General features: G+C 43.8%; 1 protein-coding gene across 3 annotated transcripts; it reads left to right on the top strand.

Annotated features, from left to right (window-relative positions):
* The first annotated feature begins 50 nt into the window (after window positions 1–50).
* On the top strand, window positions 51–18,159 carry DDX42 (DEAD-box helicase 42). 3 transcript variants are annotated; one of them, XM_086626527.1, is made up of 19 exons: window positions 51–91; window positions 911–1,005; window positions 1,988–2,224; window positions 3,074–3,224; window positions 3,829–3,890; window positions 4,925–4,961; window positions 6,426–6,575; window positions 6,858–6,962; window positions 7,536–7,655; window positions 8,746–8,922; window positions 9,425–9,553; window positions 10,445–10,544; window positions 11,218–11,265; window positions 11,807–11,904; window positions 13,278–13,554; window positions 14,231–14,457; window positions 15,739–15,849; window positions 16,645–16,746; window positions 17,332–18,159. In XM_086626527.1, the coding sequence occupies exons 3-19, from the start codon at window positions 2,004–2,006 to the stop codon at window positions 18,052–18,054; spliced, it is 2,838 nt and encodes a 945-aa protein (XP_086482653.1). In that variant the 5' UTR covers window positions 51–91; window positions 911–1,005; window positions 1,988–2,003; the 3' UTR covers window positions 18,055–18,159. The 3 variants fall into 3 exon arrangements, with proteins under 3 accessions (XP_086482653.1, XP_086482655.1, XP_086482654.1); XM_086626529.1 differs by lacking the exon at window positions 911–1,005 and having other exon boundaries at window positions 57–91; XM_086626528.1 differs by lacking the exons at window positions 51–91; window positions 911–1,005; window positions 1,988–2,224; window positions 3,074–3,224 and having other exon boundaries at window positions 3,849–3,890; window positions 4,551–4,961.

Here is an 18,159-nt window from a genome sequence, read left to right as displayed (position 1 = left end):
AGTACGCGCGTTTGTGCGTAGGTACGTCGCGTCTCCACCCCCCGCCCCGGTAACCGGGGAAGCGGCGGCCGGCGGCTGCGGTGGCCGAGGGGTGAGTGAGGGGGCGCGGGGCCGGGCGGGGCGGGACGGCTCCGCCGCTCCTCCCCCGCCGGCCAGCGGTGCCCCCCGCGGGCGGGAGGCGGCGGGACCGCGGCCTGGTGCGGGCTCGGGCAGCCTGGGCCTGGCCCGCACAAAGGGCCCGCCCCCGTGTCGGGGCCCCGCGGGCGGGAAGGGCTGTGAGGGGCCCCGCTACCGGCCCCGCGCGGGGCCCGGTGTGCCGGGAGGCCGCGCTGCGGTTCCCTCTGCCGCCTCCGCGCCGGTGGTGGGGCGGGGGGCTGGCGGCGGCGGCGGCGGGCCGCCGGTCTCTTCCGTGGTGCCCAAGAGCCACCTCAGCGCGCGGGTGGGGGTCCCGCCTCTCTGCAGCGACCGCCTGAAACGGGAGCAGCTGGGACGCCTTGCTGCGTCTCCAGCAGATCCAGGGAATCCACGGAAAGGGTCCGCGCCGCTGCGTTGCCTCCCTCGGGAAGGCGCTCGGAGGGAAGCAAAGCCTCGGCAGGCAGCCGGCGGTCTGGCTCTGAGCTTCCTCACGGTCCTGGAGGGACCCTCTCCCTGGACGCTCGCTAATGCGAGCAAACAAACCAAATCGGGCACTTTTGCAGCTGTATGACAGAGTAAAAGAATGATTCTTTTTATTTTCTGGGATGGTGGGAGGGAAAAAGTAGATAACTACAGCAAGAGAATCCTTAAAATCAGATATTATAACTTAAAAGATTGCTTGCTGTGCTGTCAGCAGCGGAAGTGTGAAGTTGCGCCTTTCATCCGTTTGTTGTACGTTTTGGTCCCTTACCTGCCACACGTCTGCGGTGCGAAGGCTGCGAAGCGTGTCATTGCAAGTGGGAGAACAGGACGTCAGAGTCGGCTGCTGCCATGGAGAACTGAACAGCAGAGTTCACCCCAGATCTCCTGGTGAGCCGTGGTCTAGACTTGAGATTTATTGAGCAAGTCCCAAGCTGATAAATTTTCTGCGCAGGGAGCAGTAGCAGTATTTACTCTCAGATTATTTCGGAGTTGCTTCTCTTGCCAGTGAATTCTGATCCCGTTGCAGGATTCCCACTGAATGTGAGGATTTGTTTAACAAGACTTGGGCCCTTCGGGCCATCGAATTATATTGCTCTTGAAAGCAGTGGGTGTCATAGCCTTTTTGGCTGCCTTGAAGGTGTGACTTATTGACCATGAAGATGGAATAATTAAATTACTGGGAATGGAAAGTGTACATCTTAGTGTACCAGTTCAGTCTTCTCTTCATCTAACTTAGAAAATGGAGTTCTGGGCAGGCATGTTATGTGGAGCATTTAAAATGTGGTTTGAAAAATGTAGGTTGGAGAACATATATATGGCTGAAGATGTTTTCTTAAGGTGAGGGAGCTGACTGTTTGGCAGAAGTGTCCCTTGTCTCAAAACCAAGCGGTGTGCTGCTGTGATCCCACTTTTCTGGAGATGTCTGAATTACAGTAGTGTGGCATTTACAAAGCCAGGAAACACTCCAGGATGGGACTCGATCGATGTGCGGGATACGGACTTAGTTGACTTTTCATCTCTTCTTCCTCCTGATGTTCAAAGTTCTGGCCTTGGGTTTGTTTGTCTTAGATTGCAAAACCAACAAGACAGGCAACATCTTAAATATGCTTAAGTAGTCATCAGGGACACGATCTGTTTTGGAAGACAACCTCTTTATTTTATTCTTTTTTTTCAAAGTGTGGACACATTCATCCTACAAGAAAAGAACAAATCCCAATGCTCTTTGGGAAACAGATTGAACTCTTGACAGTCACATTTCCACAAGTCACTTTATCATGACTGAAGTAATCCATGTAAAAGAAAAATCGTGACAATTATATATCTGCCTAAAGCAGAAAGGGCATTAATCTGTCTTTTGTGATTTTCACAGATATACTGGGGACATCATGAATTGGAATAAAGGTGGACCTGGCACTAAGAGAGGCTTTGGTTTTGGTGGATTTGCCATAACACCCGGAAAGAAAGAGGAGCCTAAGCTCTCTCAGCAGTCCCATAGTGCTTTTGGAACAGCCGGTTCTTCTGCTGCGTTTGCAAAATCAGGGCCTCCTCAGCTGCCTTCTTTCTACAAAATTGGGTCAAAGCGAGCAAATTTCGATGAAGAGAATGCGTAAGTAGAGTTATTTCTTGTGTTTAGCTCTAGATTTCAGTGTTTTAAAGTTTCCAAGGTCAGGGAAAGTACCTGTGACGTTTGTGAGGTTTAGTTATTTAGAAGAGTCTGCTCAAGGATAAGTACCCTAACGCTGCATTGTGCTGTAACAGAAACCCAGTAGCTTTACAGCAACAGTGTCAAGAAAAACTGAGCTGATCATCTGCAGGTGCTCCCACCTTCCTTTGCAGCAGACTTTTGGTGTCACCCTGGACTGGTTATTTACCCTTTCCCTGGGTAAATCAGCTGTAAAATGAGAATGGTAACACATCCTTGCCTTTAAATATATTTAAAAGACTGTGAGATACCACAGCAGCCCATGGAGAGCTCTCCCCTCCCTGAGAACGTATCTCAGCTGAGCCTCAGCCACCTGGATCTCATTCATGCTGTGGTCTGAACAAAGCTTTGCCTGAGGTGGTGCAGTCAGAATTGCAGCCAAGCAGGATAAATTTGGGTGCCTTTTGCCCAGGCAAACATGCAACTTCACATTTCTTTACTAACCCTTCTATTAGCTGCATAAATGTGTTGAACAGAAGGGAAGGGAGGTCAGAAAATCATCCTGTACCCACCAGCCTGGGAGAGCCACTCAAGAAGATCAGTTTCATAACATCTATTTGCTCTCCCACCACTTTTAGCTTACAACATGGATAATTGTAAATAAGTAAATAAATCTCAGTACCTTTTCCTGCACACATACTGACTTTGATTGTCCATCTCTATGTGGGAAACCTGACTCCACTCAGAAACCATGGAAGCCAGCATGGTGCTGTAGACTATGTGCTGACTGGGCCGTTGTTTGTTTCTTTCCAGGTACTTTGAGGATGAAGAGGAAGACTCCAGCAATGTCGAATTGCCGTACATTCCCGCAGAGAATTCCCCAACTCGCCAGCAGTTTCATTCCAAATCAGCGGACTCGGACAGCGATGATGACCCTCTGGAGGCATTCATGGCTGAAGTGGAGGCAAGACCCGGCTCTCGAAATGCTTATGAATTTGTTTGGCCATGCTTCTCTCCAGTCAGCAGCAGCAAGTGTCACTCATGACTTCGGCAGCTGTATTCAGAATATCACTTAGCTTTTGGGGTTTTCGTAGGATGCTGTGATAATTACAGCTCAAAAGTGGATTAGGTGGGGAGGGGATGGATACGATTTACAGCAGTGTAACTGATTGACTGTTTGGAGCATGTCAGGGCAGGACAACAGAGAGCTTTGTGTGTCTCTGAATACGAAATTAAGGTCTTGTGCATTTTACGCTACCTGAATTGAAATGATTTGTGTTTATCACGAGCTGTTCCTTAGCTACAGTTCTGTTATTAGCTGGATTCTATCACGGTGTTTTCGGGAAGAATGCGGAGAAAATATTTTTTCAGCAATATTGCCACGAAGTTACAGTGTATAAATTTCAAAGGAGAATTTATTTAGCATAATAGGATATGGAACAAGAGAAAGTTTAGTCCGAAAAGCGTTGTCTCTGTGGCATGGTGGTCTAATTATGTAGGAACATTTTTCCCTTCTATGTTTTATCATCTTGTTTTTTTTAACATACCATAATTTTATGACCTGTTAGGATCAAGCTGCTCGAGATATGAAGAGACTTGAAGACAAAGACAAAGAAAAAAAGAATGTCAAGTAAGTTCTCTTTCATAATTCCCATGCCTGCCTGTGTGTTTTACGGTGCTACGAGAATTCCAACGCATTTTGTTGATGATGATTGCTCTGTAGACAACAAAATATATACCCAGTAAACAGCATTAACCAGCACATGATATCCCCCATGGATAAAGTTCTGTGCAATGAAAATTGGATAATAGGAGGGAAGAATCCATGGCAGCATCCGATGGCAAAATGTAGCAACGCTGAGGGTTACCTCACGCAAGGAGCCTTTCTAGGCCACACAAAGTGGGGCAGTGTGTTGCACTACTGCCACCTTCCAGATCAGCCTGGAAAGTTTTCCTTCTTTCCACATCCTTGCCGTGATCAGGATGGTGTAGTTTAAAATTGCAGTTATGGGAGCAAACTAACTCGGTGCTGCTGCACCTGTAGTACTGGAAATCCTTCCAAACTTGGACTAGATTTTAAGACATTCCCTGTAAAGCTGATATATTAGGGAGCATGTGACAATTGGGATACGAAATTCGGAGTTTAAGAACAGTTTATGGTTTTGCAGCTTATCTATCTGTTTTGACCAAGGAAAACAACCGCGCTGTTGATGCTTGATCTAAATGTCAGATACGTTGGTAGAACTTGCGTTGCATGGGGTTGATCAGATTATACATGGTCCTGAAACAGAACACCGGATCCAAATCACCACCTGGGGAAGTTCTGAACTGGATTTGCACTTCCTGGCTCATACTCCTCTTCAGTTATGGGACTTCTGTAGCATCGAGAGCTTAGACCAGGATGATCTTTGATGTGGCTTCTACCGGGAAGACGGAGTCCTAATCTCTCAGTCTCGTTACTAGAAGTGAACAGAAGTCTTTGCAGGGTCGCTGTTGTGATTGGCACCACTATGGAAACACCATGGGTTGGGATTATAAATGTTACTGAGTTGTTAGTGTTGTGTCTTCCACGCAATATGGAGCTCAGCACTAATCGAATGAAAGCATGGAGCTGAGTCTGTGGAACACTTGCAGGGAAGTTTTTTTCTCCGCTTGTTTTTCCAGGGGTATTCGAGATGACATTGAAGAGGAAGATGACCAAGTGAGTTCCTATGCAGTCTTTCTATTTTCTTTTTTGTTTGGTTTATTTCTTTTTTCTTACGTTCCCTCCCCAAATATGTGACTACTAGGTACAAACAAAACTCCAGTATCATGCACAGTATCTGGACAATTCAGCAGGAAGCTGTAGTGGTTATCCTGCTGCCTCTATCCTTCTAGGTGTTTTACTGAAAAAAAAAGGAAGAACAGTAGGAGACAATTTCATTCTTTTTCACTCTGTTTAAGAAGGTTTTTTTCAGTCCATTTGAATTTCAACTTCCTGTACAGGTTTTTCAGTGTTTGAGGGTTTCATCAAATTTGAAATTAGCAGAATCAACTAACATGGAGCATCAGTGAGAGGCTGTTAAACTGTGGAGGCGATTTGCAGTGAAATATCATGTCTGTTAAGGGCAAGAATGAGGCTTTTTGCTCTTTGTTTTCAGAGGAGCTCCAGTTCTGGCTGAGAATTATAAGCATTGTTGTAACAGAAACAATAAACAGAGGAAAGACTTCATTTCCAAGTGTACCTTACTACTAAGTTGTCATTAGTGACTACTGTGTTACTCGCAGTAATGCAGAGCACAGAAGGGCTGTCTGGCCTCTAGGCCTTTGCTTCCAATTTAGTGAGTGTAGCTGTGCTAAAGTTGCTCAAAGGTGACTTACTCTTGTAGACAGCTGCAGTTCAAGTGTGTTGTGTGCGTATCTATGTGACTGAGTGATAATTGGCCACGCACATGAAAAAGCCAGGTGAGGATATGCATTTCTTTGTTACTGAACTTTGCTTTAAAAATCTGATCTTAAATATTTGCCTGAAAGTCAGATGAGACTGGTGTTTTCTCCATGAGAACGTCTCGGTGTGCCAGTGGGCTTCTGTAAGACACGTATGTGTTTGTGAGCTGTAGGGATGGCACGTTACAGTGGTGACAGTGGTTTCTAACTTGGGCTTGTGTTGAAGGACTCTTCTGAAATAGTCTCCTTCCTATTTGGTGTTGACTCTTAATGAAAACAGATACATATTTTCGTTTCTTAGAGTCTAGTTAAGGGAAGTGGAGAAACTATCTTTGGCACAGTGTGTTTAAAAAAAATGTAAACATTATATGCTCAGTAACATTGCATTCTTGGTTTAATAACCTGCAGCTTTTGTACTTTGTTCATGTGATTCATAGGTTCTTCTATTGTTAAAGCATAACAAGTCGTGGTAGAAGGAGTTGTTAAGCGGAAAGAATTTTGGTGTTTAAAAGCATTTTGTGGTCTAACTGACACTATAGTTGTTTTCTTCATTTGTACTCATTGTCCTCCTTCTGGACATGAATGTTGATATTTATTAGAACCAGTTCTAGTGAACTCTTTTTTCCCTCAATGGTGGGAGTGAAAGCAAGCGGCCATCTAGCATATACGTAATTTAAACAAATGTAGTAGCGTTTTTGCATCCTATTGTATGTAATTTTACTGATATGTTTTGCTGCAGGAAGCTTATTTTCGCTACATGGCTGAAAACCCCACTGCTGGTGTGGTCCAAGAAGAGGAAGAGGATAACCTGGAGTATGATAGTGATGGGAATCCAATTGCACCGTCCAAAAAAATCATTGATCCTCTTCCACCTATTGACCATTCAGAGGTAGGAAGTTTATTCCTTCTGTTCTGTCGGAGGCATTCTAGAAAGCAGGTGCTAAGAAGGAGGTTGAAACATGGTTCTGTCCCTGTACATCAGTGTTGGCAGGTAATAATTCAGTGCTGTGCCACTTGAGTCACACTGAAGATCCTTCAGATGACATCATATTAAACTAGTGTTCTTGCAGATAATGAAGAACTTTTTCTCCAAAGGACCCTTTCCCTCCAAAACTAAGTGAACGGAGAGAGAATGTCGAGTCCCGGACTAACCGAGTAATTCCCCTTGTAGATTGAATATCCGCCGTTTGAGAAGAATTTCTATGATGAGCACGAGGAGATCACCAGTCTGACCCCGCAGCAAGTGGTGGAGTTACGTCATAAGCTGAATCTCCGGGTAAGCTGGTCACAAAACTATCCTCCTGGGATCTTCCTACTTGCAGTTTTTTGGACTGCCTTGGTAGTTTTGATGAATGTTTTCAAAGGAAACTCCAGCTTTTGAATACTAAGCCTCTTGGATATTTTCAGTGGCTTTATTTTAAGGGAGCTTGGTTTTCCTCAGCAGTTCTGGAAAGTCTTCTGTAGACTCTTCAAAGTGAGCATCCAAGATGGCAAGTTGCATGGTTGCACTTTGGACTAAAGAACTAGGAGTTGAAACTGGAAATATTATGTGCAAGAATTAGTTCTTTGCCATTTGTGGCGTTAGTGCCTTTCTACGAAGGAATTCAATTGGGGAAGAAGGAAACTAATTACACAAGGAGGCAGAGATGATGTTTAGTAGCTTATGTTGATACCTGAAAGTCCTATTTACACAACACGTCTGGAATTTGCACCTAGTTAAACTTATGTCTATTCAGAAAATACAAAGCCATTTTCGGAAGTAGAGACACACTTTTTTTTCCATTTTTGTCCAGATTGCTCTTGTTTTTCCCATACTGTTGATGAACAAAGGTACGTTTCTGTTTCTAAGGTCTCTGGTGCTGCTCCTCCAAGACCCGGCAGTAGTTTTGCTCATTTTGGGTTTGATGAGCAACTTATGCATCAAATTAGGAAATCTGAGTATACCCAGCCCACTCCTATACAATGTCAGGTGAGTGTTGTTACTTCTCTAACATCTGAACGGAAGGAATGGAACGCATCTGAAGGTCCCTAGTCTGTGTGAGGATGTATACAACTCTGGTTTTCCTATGTAGAGCTGTCACGGAGAAGAATAATTTGTATTTTTCTAGGAAAATTGCTTCAATATTTTTTAAATAGCAGTTTACCCACCTTTTTTCTTGTTAAATGACCACTGTAAATACACCCGTATTCTTTTCTTCATTTGTCTCTTGGTGAAGACTGCAGAACATGCAAGTGGCATCTCTTGCTTATAGAAATGTATGAAAGATGGTTTTGTTTTTAATAGAATTTCTAAAAAAAATAACCATAGCAGTAACTGAGTAGGGAGCCATACGTTGACAACCTTATTCCTTTAAACAGCTTATATTTGAACGTCTTGTGACTAGAAGAGGGATGCAACAAGGCATTTTTTTAATTTCTTTTGTCAGTTAGAATAAATGCCCTGTGAGCTGGACCATGTCACTGGTCATTCCTTGGAGAGCCATGCATGCAAAACGGGTTCTACTGCATATGTAGATTGATTAGCAAATGTAATTAAGGTTATGATTAATGTGATTATAACCGCACCACTTTAAATACTTTTCTTGAAGTACAAAAAATGACATGGTGCATCTATGAGATGTGTGTTAGGACCTTAGTCCATACTATTTGTAAAAACCTGAAGTTGAGAGGTCCTTATAGCAACAGTAGGGATGAACTGAGGGCTTCAGCACTTAGAACAGTAACAGAAAGAATAGACTCATAGAATTTATTTTTAGCATTCTTACAGCTGGACAAGATGCATTTGTGGACATGTAAATATTTCTTTCGGATGTTGCACTGTGCCCAAACATTGATTTCATGTAGGACACCAACAGTTGTAACATGATAATTGCTTCCAGACATTAAACCAAAGCAATTCAGGTCTGAACTTGGCAATAAAACTGTGTAACCATTGACATATGTCACTGTGAGTCCTTCGTAATGTGCTTTTCTCTTGTTATCTGAGTTCTCATGTAATATCTAGTGCAAGAATATGCTGTGGTAGGCGTAACACGAGTTTAGAATCTCCTTGCTTTTAGGGTGTTCCAGTTGCACTGAGTGGCAGAGATATGATTGGGATAGCTAAGACTGGAAGCGGAAAAACAGCAGCCTTCATTTGGCCAATGTTGATTCACATCATGGATCAAAAGGAGCTTGAACCAGGGGATGGTCCCATTGCGGTGATCGTGTGCCCAACCAGGGAGCTCTGCCAACAGGTAGGTGTATAGTGAGGATATATACGTGCTGTGCAGTGTTCTTATAGAAGAAGATAAAATTCTGTGCAGAAATCATCAGAGAACCTCAGTAAACTGTTTGAAAAAACTGCTCTGTGCGTTCGTGGCGTGCCTCTGATGTAAGCTCACAGTTCTCTTTTACACCTCTTTTAGTTGAAGGATCATGACAAATCTGAAATTGTAAATTTTCACACAGTGCTCCCATATTATTTCTAAGTATTAAGAATACTGTGGGTGCGTTGCTACAAATTGTACGTGTAAAAGGATGGAGCCTGCAGGTTAAGTTATGGTGGGACACCTGAATACGTTTCTCAAGTTATTTGAATCCACAATTGAAGTATTCAGCCCTGAGGATTTCTGAATATTTTCAGTAAATTACTAGCTGAAAAGTGGATTTCAGGAGCTGGACGATGTTTCCAAGGAAGGTATTTTTTCTCAGGTCTGTCTGATGTGAACTGTGATGTGCTTTGTTTAAAATTCTCAGATCCATTCTGAATGTAAGCGCTTTGGTAAGGCATACAACCTGCGCTCTGTAGCTGTGTATGGAGGAGGAAGCATGTGGGAGCAAGCCAAAGCCCTCCAGGAAGGGGCAGAGATAGTTGTCTGCACACCAGTAAGTACCTGTATGCACACAGTACAATTTTTTGTTGCTTAGCTGAAGCTGAGATGGATATTTAATACCATTGGCGATGCAGAATTTGTACTCTGATCACTGAAATCTAGGTTCTTCGCAGGTTGTGAGATGTCGAGAGTAAATATTCTGAGATTATTTGTGTCCTAGGAGAAATTGAAAGAGATTAGATATGATTTCCAGTAGACGACAGAGTAGCAAGCCAGATCTGCTTGAATCAGTGTCAGTTGTGTGCAATACCAGCTCCTGATTGCTGAGCCTTTGATTCATGCAGAAAATTCCCAAAATGTCATGAACTTGAGTGCCACCTTCCTGAGTCAGCATAGAGCCTGTGGCAGTAATACTGAAAAGTTGAAACATTGAATTGGAATGGGTGTTGGTGCTGAACCAGTGATTAAATGAGAACTCTTGCCAGTTGACTTTGCTTGTTGCAAAAACTGGTTATGAACTTGGGCAAAACTGACCAACTAATGGTTGGAGGAAGTTTTATTGTGGCTATTTATTGGGGTACTAGGCAAGAAAACGGAGTATGAAGAACTCCCTTGCCAAAAATTGTGGGATTAAGTAGCCAGGTGACATTTAAAATTTAATTGTAATGAAGACTAGGGATAATTTTAGGATCTCAGCACTGTTAACTTTGAAAATCCAGTCCTAAAATTCAACTCGTCAAGTATGGTTGCTGAGAGTGTTAGGAATCTGTTTCTGTGACTTGAATACTGATGCTTACTTCCAGAGTGAAGCCTTGAGTTGTTTTCTGTTCTAAGTCTCTGGTAAGTAAGGATAAAAAGCAGTTAAGTGCTTGAAGGTTGCCTATACTAACGTTTTTCTAAATATGCTTTAAGAACTTGGCTTTTTTTTTTTTTTTTTTAATAGGGTCGTTTAATTGATCATGTGAAAAAGAAAGCTACAAATCTTCAAAGAGTCACTTACCTTGTGTTTGATGAAGCTGACAGAATGTTTGACATGGGTTTTGGTAAGTAATGAACAAAGGTCACTGCTTTGGAAAGCGGTGGTGTCTAGTTCTCAGCTTAGTAGGACTGTTTATAACCCCTGTAGCTTCATATACTTGAAAATATATTAAGGAAATACTTTATGGACAAAAGCCCTATTTCACGGTCTAATATCTCTTGTTATAAAGAGACCAGCGAAGTCCTGTTGATGTTGAAGTCTAAAAACCCTGTTTTTTATCTTAAGAGTTGCCGAATAACTTTTGGGCAAGTCACTTCTGTGCCTTGGTTCTGTGTGTACAAAGTAGTGGCCTTAAAAGAACTTTCTTCTTAACAGGAAGAGGTTTGCTCATTCAGGTCTGGGTGATTTTGAATGTGTGCTCAAGCATCATGGGATGTAGCAAAGATTTGACAATACTGTAATACCACACACGGAGGGAGACAGTTGTAAGGCAGCGTAGACTCAGCTAGGATCTTTGCTTACGGAACTTTTTGCTGAAGGAACTTCCAAAAGCTTCTTTATACAGCAAAGGGACTTCCATTGTGCAGTAAAGAGCACTTGGAAGTCACAGTGTAACACTAAACACTGAGTGAGAGGCACTTGTTCGTTCTATAGTTATTAAATAAAGCAGTGAAGTTGCATTTTGAGTTATTCTAAATAACAAGTGTTAATTAGAACGTTTTCCCTCTCCTTTCCAGAATATCAGGTCAGATCAATCGCAAGCCACGTACGTCCCGACAGACAGAGTAAGTATCAGCATGTTTCAAAGTAAACTCCTGAGAGTGAAGGAGGCTGTGTGGTGGGCTACCAGTTAAGGATCTGGAACAGAGACTGGATTCCCTGTTCTTGACGCAGCCACGCAGTGACACTTTTGCAGCAGTCCACTGGTGGGCTGTTGGGAGGGAGCACTTGTGAGTTGGTTGAATACCCCTACGTGTTCATCAGTCTCTAATCCCTCCAGACGTCGTGCAGGAACAGGTGATTAGCTGAATCGGTGTTCATATGCTTTGAGATCCTGCCTTCCAAGCTGCCATGAAGGAACGTTCACAGCAGTGCCACATGTTATCAACATCTTATTTCAGATGCCATGAAATGTGTCTCCACTTTGAGGTGTTCTAACAGCATGATTGATAATTTTCATTAGAACCAGTAAAACAGACTGTAGCTGCAGATGGCTGACATCTAATGCAGTCGTGTGGGTCCTCATTCACAAGATCTGAGCAGTGTTTTCTCGGTTCTGAAGGAAAATTTCTTTTTCAAGGAGTTGAAATACCGTTTTTCTTTTAGCCCTCTTGTTCAGTGCCACTTTCCGCAAGAAGATTGAGAAGTTGGCCCGAGATATTCTGATCGACCCGATCCGAGTTGTGCAGGGAGACATTGGAGAGGTAATTCCACATCACTTCTGAGACAGTCAGAGAAATGAACCATTCTGTTTCCGTTGGCTGAAATTTATGTTAAACTACTTCTATTTAAAAGTAGATACTTTGTGCCTAACAAAAAATAGTAAGGTTTTGGTTCGGTTTTATTTTATTGAGCTTTCCTTCTGCCAACAAATACTCTTAGAGGGATGGGAGGTTTCATCAAGGAGTGAAACAACGTGAATGCAGTGATTGATTATGGGATTTTTTTAATTAGGCTGAATCGATATATCTTTTTGTTTTGTTTCAAAACTATAAATAAACTACAGTTTTTGCAGTGAGGAATTTGAAACTTTGTAATGTCTGTCAGCTGGTTTACTGGGAATGTTGATTCTGTACTTGCTGGACAGCAGCGGCTGAGCTGTTAGCAGACTGGGGATTTGGTGATAAGTCAATAAAGTGGGCAGATTACACTTGTGGTGGAGAAACTTTGTTTATAATAGAACTGTTGAGAACTGTTGAGAAGCTTCACAAGATACCTTCAGAACATTCTTTTAACCGGTTCTCTGCATTTATTTATTTTTTTTTTTACAATCAGGAGTGTGAGATATCCCTTTATAACAAAAAAATGATGGCTAACTGAAGCCCCTTCTTTCTGGGAAGATGTTTCTCCTAAACATCACTTAAGAAAAGAAACAGCTTTCCTAGTTCAATCACATGGTTTCTTTTCCTTGATCTAAATTGTTACTCTATTATGAGAGCATCATCCTTGAAATAATTAATATTTAAATATGTAAGAATTAAATCTTTCAGAGAAACTTCCAGATAGTGCTGCGAGCTCCGCTGCACTTTTATTGCTTGAAATATGGAGCGTGTGGGGAGTCTGTTTATACCTCCCCTCTTCTGACTCCAGGAACACGTCACAGCTCACAGGGATACTTTCTCTGACCGCCGTATGAGTAACTTTTACGGATGAGCATCTTCTCCATCTGTGTTCTTGCACAGATGTGCAAGATCTGTCCTCTCCATCCTGTTCTTGCACAGTCTATTTGAGATGTTAATAGCATCTGTCACAAGAGCATCTAACTTGCAAGTACGGATCTTTAGATCAGTGGGGTTGTGAACTGCGTCATGTCAAAGACTGCGCTTTGCCTCTCAGGTTTAGCAAAGAGTAGCTCGTTTAACCCCTGCTTTTTCTGCACTGTGAAGATAAAGTGGTCAACACTTAGACAAGGGAGAGAGAGCTGAAACCTCTTTCAAAGGAGAATTTTGGTCCCCTGCTTCTCTACGTTTTGTTCTCACACCTAGTTGGAATTCCTCCTGTTATTCTGCGGTCTGTGTGTGTTTGCCATGCTGTCCTTTCTGTCCTGCGTTATTGCTTGTCTTGTTTCTCTCCTTAGGCAAATGAAGATGTTACTCAAATCGTGGAGATTTTCCCCTCTGGCCCTAGCAAATGGAACTGGCTGACTCGACGCCTCGTGGAGTTCACATCTTCTGGGAGCGTTCTCCTATTTGTCACCAAGAAGGCAAATGCAGAAGAGCTGGCCAATAACCTTAAGCAGGAGGATCATAATCTAGGGCTGCTTCATGGTGACATGGACCAGAGTGAGAGGAATAAAGTCATTTCAGAATTTAAGAAAAAGGGGATCCCGATACTGGTTGCTACTGATGTGGCAGGTATGTGACGTCCTAAGGAACAGCAGCTCGTACAAGTTGTGGGTATCAGCAGGAAGACTAACACATGTCAGTGGAAGGCAGCAGGGTTGGTGTCTGCACCTGCTGGACACTGTGTTCCAGATAGTTTTTAAGAAGTACACAGTGTTAGCAAGAGGGGTTATTTTTAAAGTCTTTTAATAATGTTTAAATTACAGTCTGATGCATTTTCTAATATACAGAAAGAAAATAAGTTGTTTCTTAAGGAAGGAGTTGCTGTTCGTTAATCAGCTGGCACATTGTGCATGCTTAAACGAAGAGGAAATGGACACACTTGTAGCCTGCTCTAGAACAGCTTTTGTATCCAGATGTTCAGCTGAACAAAGAGTGAATTTCAGTGTCCTTTAATAAAGCCCTCTCTCTTCCTTGGAATAACAATGATTTAAGGAAATTTCTTGTGTCTCCAATCTTGTGAACTAGGGAATGAGTGTAACTTATACTACGCTTGGAGAAGATTAACTTAACACGGAGTTAATTTAACAAGGAGTTTTAGCCTCTGAAGAGTGTCTTGACTGGTGTGTGTTCCTGTGGAAACTTCCATATGCTGGAGCAGAATGAAGTGATGTGCTGGTATGAACAGGGTTGCTTTCAGGGTGATTCAGGATCATCCTGCTTACCGCTGCGTTGTTCTTTATTCCAGCTCGTGGCTTGGATATCCCTTCCATTAAGACCGTCATCAACTACGACGTGGCTCGGGACATAGACACGCACACCCACAGGATCGGCCGTACTGGCAGAGCGGGCGAGAAGGGAGTTGCCTACACGCTGCTGACTCCCAAAGACAGTAACTTTGCTGGTGATCTTGTCAGAAACCTAGAAGGTGCTAATCAGCATGTTTCTAAAGAGCTGTTGGACCTAGCGATGCAGGTACGAACCAGCAAAACTCCTTGAGTAGAGGAAGGTTCCTTCTATGATTAGCACAAAATAAGGAGCTCGGGGACTGGTTCTGGTTCCATCATAGGTTCACAGTGACCTTTTGGCAACCTATACTATTTTTAAGTAGGCTTTCCGGTGGTTTTTATGGCCTTTAATAGAATCTAGGAAGACATGAAGATTTTGGAACGGAGTACACAATCTATTTTGGGGTCAGGCACTGCGTATGAAATGAGGACCTGTAATCTGTCTGATACTAGCAGAGCACTCCAGTGCCAGTATCTCGTTACAATCGGATTGTCGATATACAATTTGTGGCAGGCACGTGGGAAGTGCAGCTTAGTTGAAAGCTGAACTAGAAAATGATTACAGGGACATTGGCTCTGTGAAACGGCTGTTGCTTGATCACTGTACCTGCTTGGCAGGGCTGCCTGGCAGGCTGGCTATATATAGGTGTGACAGATAGCTGAAGGAATTGTACTTGTCACCTCTTTCAAGTTCTTGTCTTTTGCTGCCCATGTAGCTGCAAGAGACCAAAGGCTTTTTGGTAATTCCCAAATTCAGAGATGGATTAGTGTGCGTGTGGCTTCATTGCCAAGCAGCTTGGGCACTCGCTGCTACAAGTAAACCTTTTTTCCGACGTCCCGTGGCAGCGTTTTCAGAAGGGACAGAGTTTTGTGAGGCAGAGCTTCCCAGGCTGCCTTTGAAAGGATCCAAGCTAAGTGCCTTGGCTTACTGGCTTCTTCAGGTTTGAAAAAAGTATAGGGCATAAACAGAAGTGCAGCCAACCATTGTTTAAGAACCCGGTAACAGAAGGAGGTCTGGCTGGGCTGCCCTTTCCTGGCCACTGCTGTTGCAGGAAGTTTTGCCGACAGAGCATCGTTTCTGCTTAGCCAGGCAGTGGGCTAAATCAATAAAACCCAAGGATGAGCAAGTGCAGAGCTCCCTGGTGAATAGCATTGGAGATTGCATTTATTCCTGGGTTTATTAGAATGCAAACTCGCGAAACATTAGCATGAATGAAAGTTCAGGACAAAAAATTAGTTTTTGTAAAAAGCATTTGTAACAAAATGCTTCAGACCCACATGACAGAAGTGTCAAAGCACTGTGGTCTGTCACATCCCATCTCCTTGCAACAGCTGCATTGTTGAATGGGAAACTATTTTTATTTTTATTTTGAAATGCTCAAAACCCTTCTTTTCTGAGCCTTATTACATGCATTTATGAAGCTTCTTACTCTCTGTATTGAGAAGCATTTGTCCTTCTTTTCTATAGAACCCGTGGTTCCGGAAGTCACGTTTCAAAGGAGGAAAAGGCAAGAAGCTGAATATTGGTGGTGGTGGCTTAGGGTACCGTGAACGTCCTGGTCTGGGGTCAGAAAATTCTGTAAGTAGAGATGCTGAAGAAGTTGTTCACAGATTCTTGGAACTTTTAAATTTAGTATTGACTACTCTTTAATTTAAAAAATCCTCCTAGTACTGGAGTACAGCCTCTGCTTTCAAAGGTTTTCATAGCTCAGGATATTTAAGAGTTAGTATCAAAAATATCCGGAGTGAAACTGTCCTATGCTGTTACACTGTTGTCAAAGCTGCCTTCTTTAGAGCCAGAGTGATCCAGAAGGTTTGGAAATTCTTCCCAAAATAGACTGTCAATGCAAAATAAATGCTAATAAATTACTTGAAAAGCCATTTCCAAGCTGATTCTTGGCAACAAAAAGCCTTGCAGCATTGGGAACACCTACTGAGGTGTGCCCGTGCTGGGAAAAGAGCTCATTGCCAGTGTGTATGGGGATGGAGTTTAACTGTAGGCATGTTGAAAACACATCATGTTCAGCAGCTTTCCAGAAGTCACAGCTGAAGCCTTGTTCACACTTTTTCTTGGCTGTGACCTCTATGAAAATCTTCCATTCGACTGCATTTTGCTTTCACTTGTGCTGTAAGGAGCTGGGAAGTGTGGTTATACTGTTGACTAGTGAGTCACTAATTCTTGCTGCATCTTTACTTTTCTGTCATCTCCAAGGTCATGGGGCAAACTGTTCTGCTGCTCAGTGCTCTCCAGAAGTTTGTCATCCTTAGTAGATGCATTTCCTGAGCACAGGGGCAGGATAGATTAGAGAATGGTTGAACTGCAAGTGTCTCTGTTGGATAAATCTCTCCAGTTGTGCTTTGTCTTTTCGCTTAGGACCGTGGAAACAACAACAATGTGATGAGCAACTACGAGGCGTACAAGCCATCCACTGGGGCGATGGGAGACAGGCTGACGGCGATGAAAGCAGCTTTTCAGGTTGGTTTGATCGTGTGTGCTCCCAGTTCTAACTCAAGATGAAAGGACGTAACATGGCAAAAACTTACTGCTGATGAGTTGAGTTTGGTGGTTGGGGCCATGTCTCATCCACTTGGAGTGTGCACTCAGCGTTGCAGTCAGAATTAGTATGCAGGCTGGACAGAACATGGCTGCACAAAGTTAATTTGCCAAACTTACTTTGTTTTCTGCTGCTTCTTTGCTCTCTTTCCCTTCTGGATTCTGCTCCCAGGCTTGATCCTATTTAGGTTGCTTAGCAGCAATAGTGTAATTGCAATTAAAAGAAATGGGGAACAGAGAAATCCTTTTTCTTCAGTGCAAAAATTAACCACACAGTGCAGGAGTTCCCTTGTTTCTGTGATCCAGTAGCAGATGTCCGTTACTAATTCTGTATTACTAAGCACAGCAGGAACGTAGTCACTCCAAGACTGACTTTTTATAGGAACTTTTTTCCTAGGGGCTCCCTGGAATTCAAGACATGCTTGCGTATGCGTGATGACTGCGTGTTTTGTGGTGCAGTGTAGAGGCAAACATGCTCTTTTTTTTCTTTCTGTCTCTTTCTGGCAGTCCCAGTATAAGAGCCACTTTGTTGCCGCGAGCTTAAATAATCAAAAGACTGGTAGTGCTGCCGCTGGTGCTAGTGGCTGGACCAGTGCTGGGAGCTTAAACTCTGTCCCGACGAGTTCAGCACAGCAAAACGCTGCAAATCCTGACAGCCCGATCGCAGCCACCGCGGCAGCAAAGGGCGTTCCAGGGTTTACCAGCACGGGGAATCTGAGCAGCGTTCCCACCTTTCCAAGTGTCGGAGTACAGGGCTTCAACAACACCAATGTCAGCACCAACAGTCGAGAAGGCATCGGCAGCAGCTCCAGCGTCGCTACTGGTGGCGGCGGCGGCGGCGGTGGTGGGAATATCGGCAGCGTTGTCAGGGAACGATACAACGACAACCGGAACAGTCGCCACAGCGAGGTCCTGCGCCGCGGAGAGGGGGGTGGTGGTCGCTACAACGACGTGCAGCGCCACGGAGAAGGAGGCAGTCGCCACAATGACGCGTACCGACACGGAGAGGGCCGACACGGCGACAGCCACCGCCACGGGGAGAGCCGGCACGCGGCTGATGCGGGCAGCGGCACTCGCAATAACGGTGAGAGCAGGAACAGCAGCGAAGGCCGGAACAGCGAGAGCAGGAATGGTGAGAACAGGAAGGACGCCAGCACCCGAGACAACAAGACAGATGGTTTTGCTGTCCCAGAGCCCCCAAAACGCAAGAAGAGCCGGTGGGACAGTTAAAAGCTGGCGTTTCACAGCCTGGAATCTCTGCAGGTAGCGTTGTCTTTGTCCGGAGGATTTCTTGGGGTTTTTGGTAACTGGTTGTTGAGCAGCTGGGGGAGGAGA

This window comes from Tauraco erythrolophus, chromosome 25 (assembly GCF_009769465.1).
Source record: "Tauraco erythrolophus isolate bTauEry1 chromosome 25, bTauEry1.pri, whole genome shotgun sequence".
NCBI lineage: Eukaryota > Metazoa > Chordata > Aves > Musophagiformes > Musophagidae > Tauraco > Tauraco erythrolophus.
This window is presented reverse-complemented; position numbering and strand designations above follow the sequence as displayed.

Bases quoted from the DNA above. Each gene is read 5' to 3' on its own strand.
- DDX42 (XM_086626527.1), top strand. From the start codon at position 2,004: ATGAATTGGAATAAAGGTGGACCTGGCACTAAGAGAGGCTTTGGTTTT. The intron at 6,576-6,857 runs GTAGGAAGTTTA...TTCCCCTTGTAG, and splicing joins CACCTATTGACCATTCAGAG to ATTGAATATCCGCCGTTTGA. The intron at 13,555-14,230 runs GTATGTGACGTC...TCTTTATTCCAG, and splicing joins GGTTGCTACTGATGTGGCAG to CTCGTGGCTTGGATATCCCT.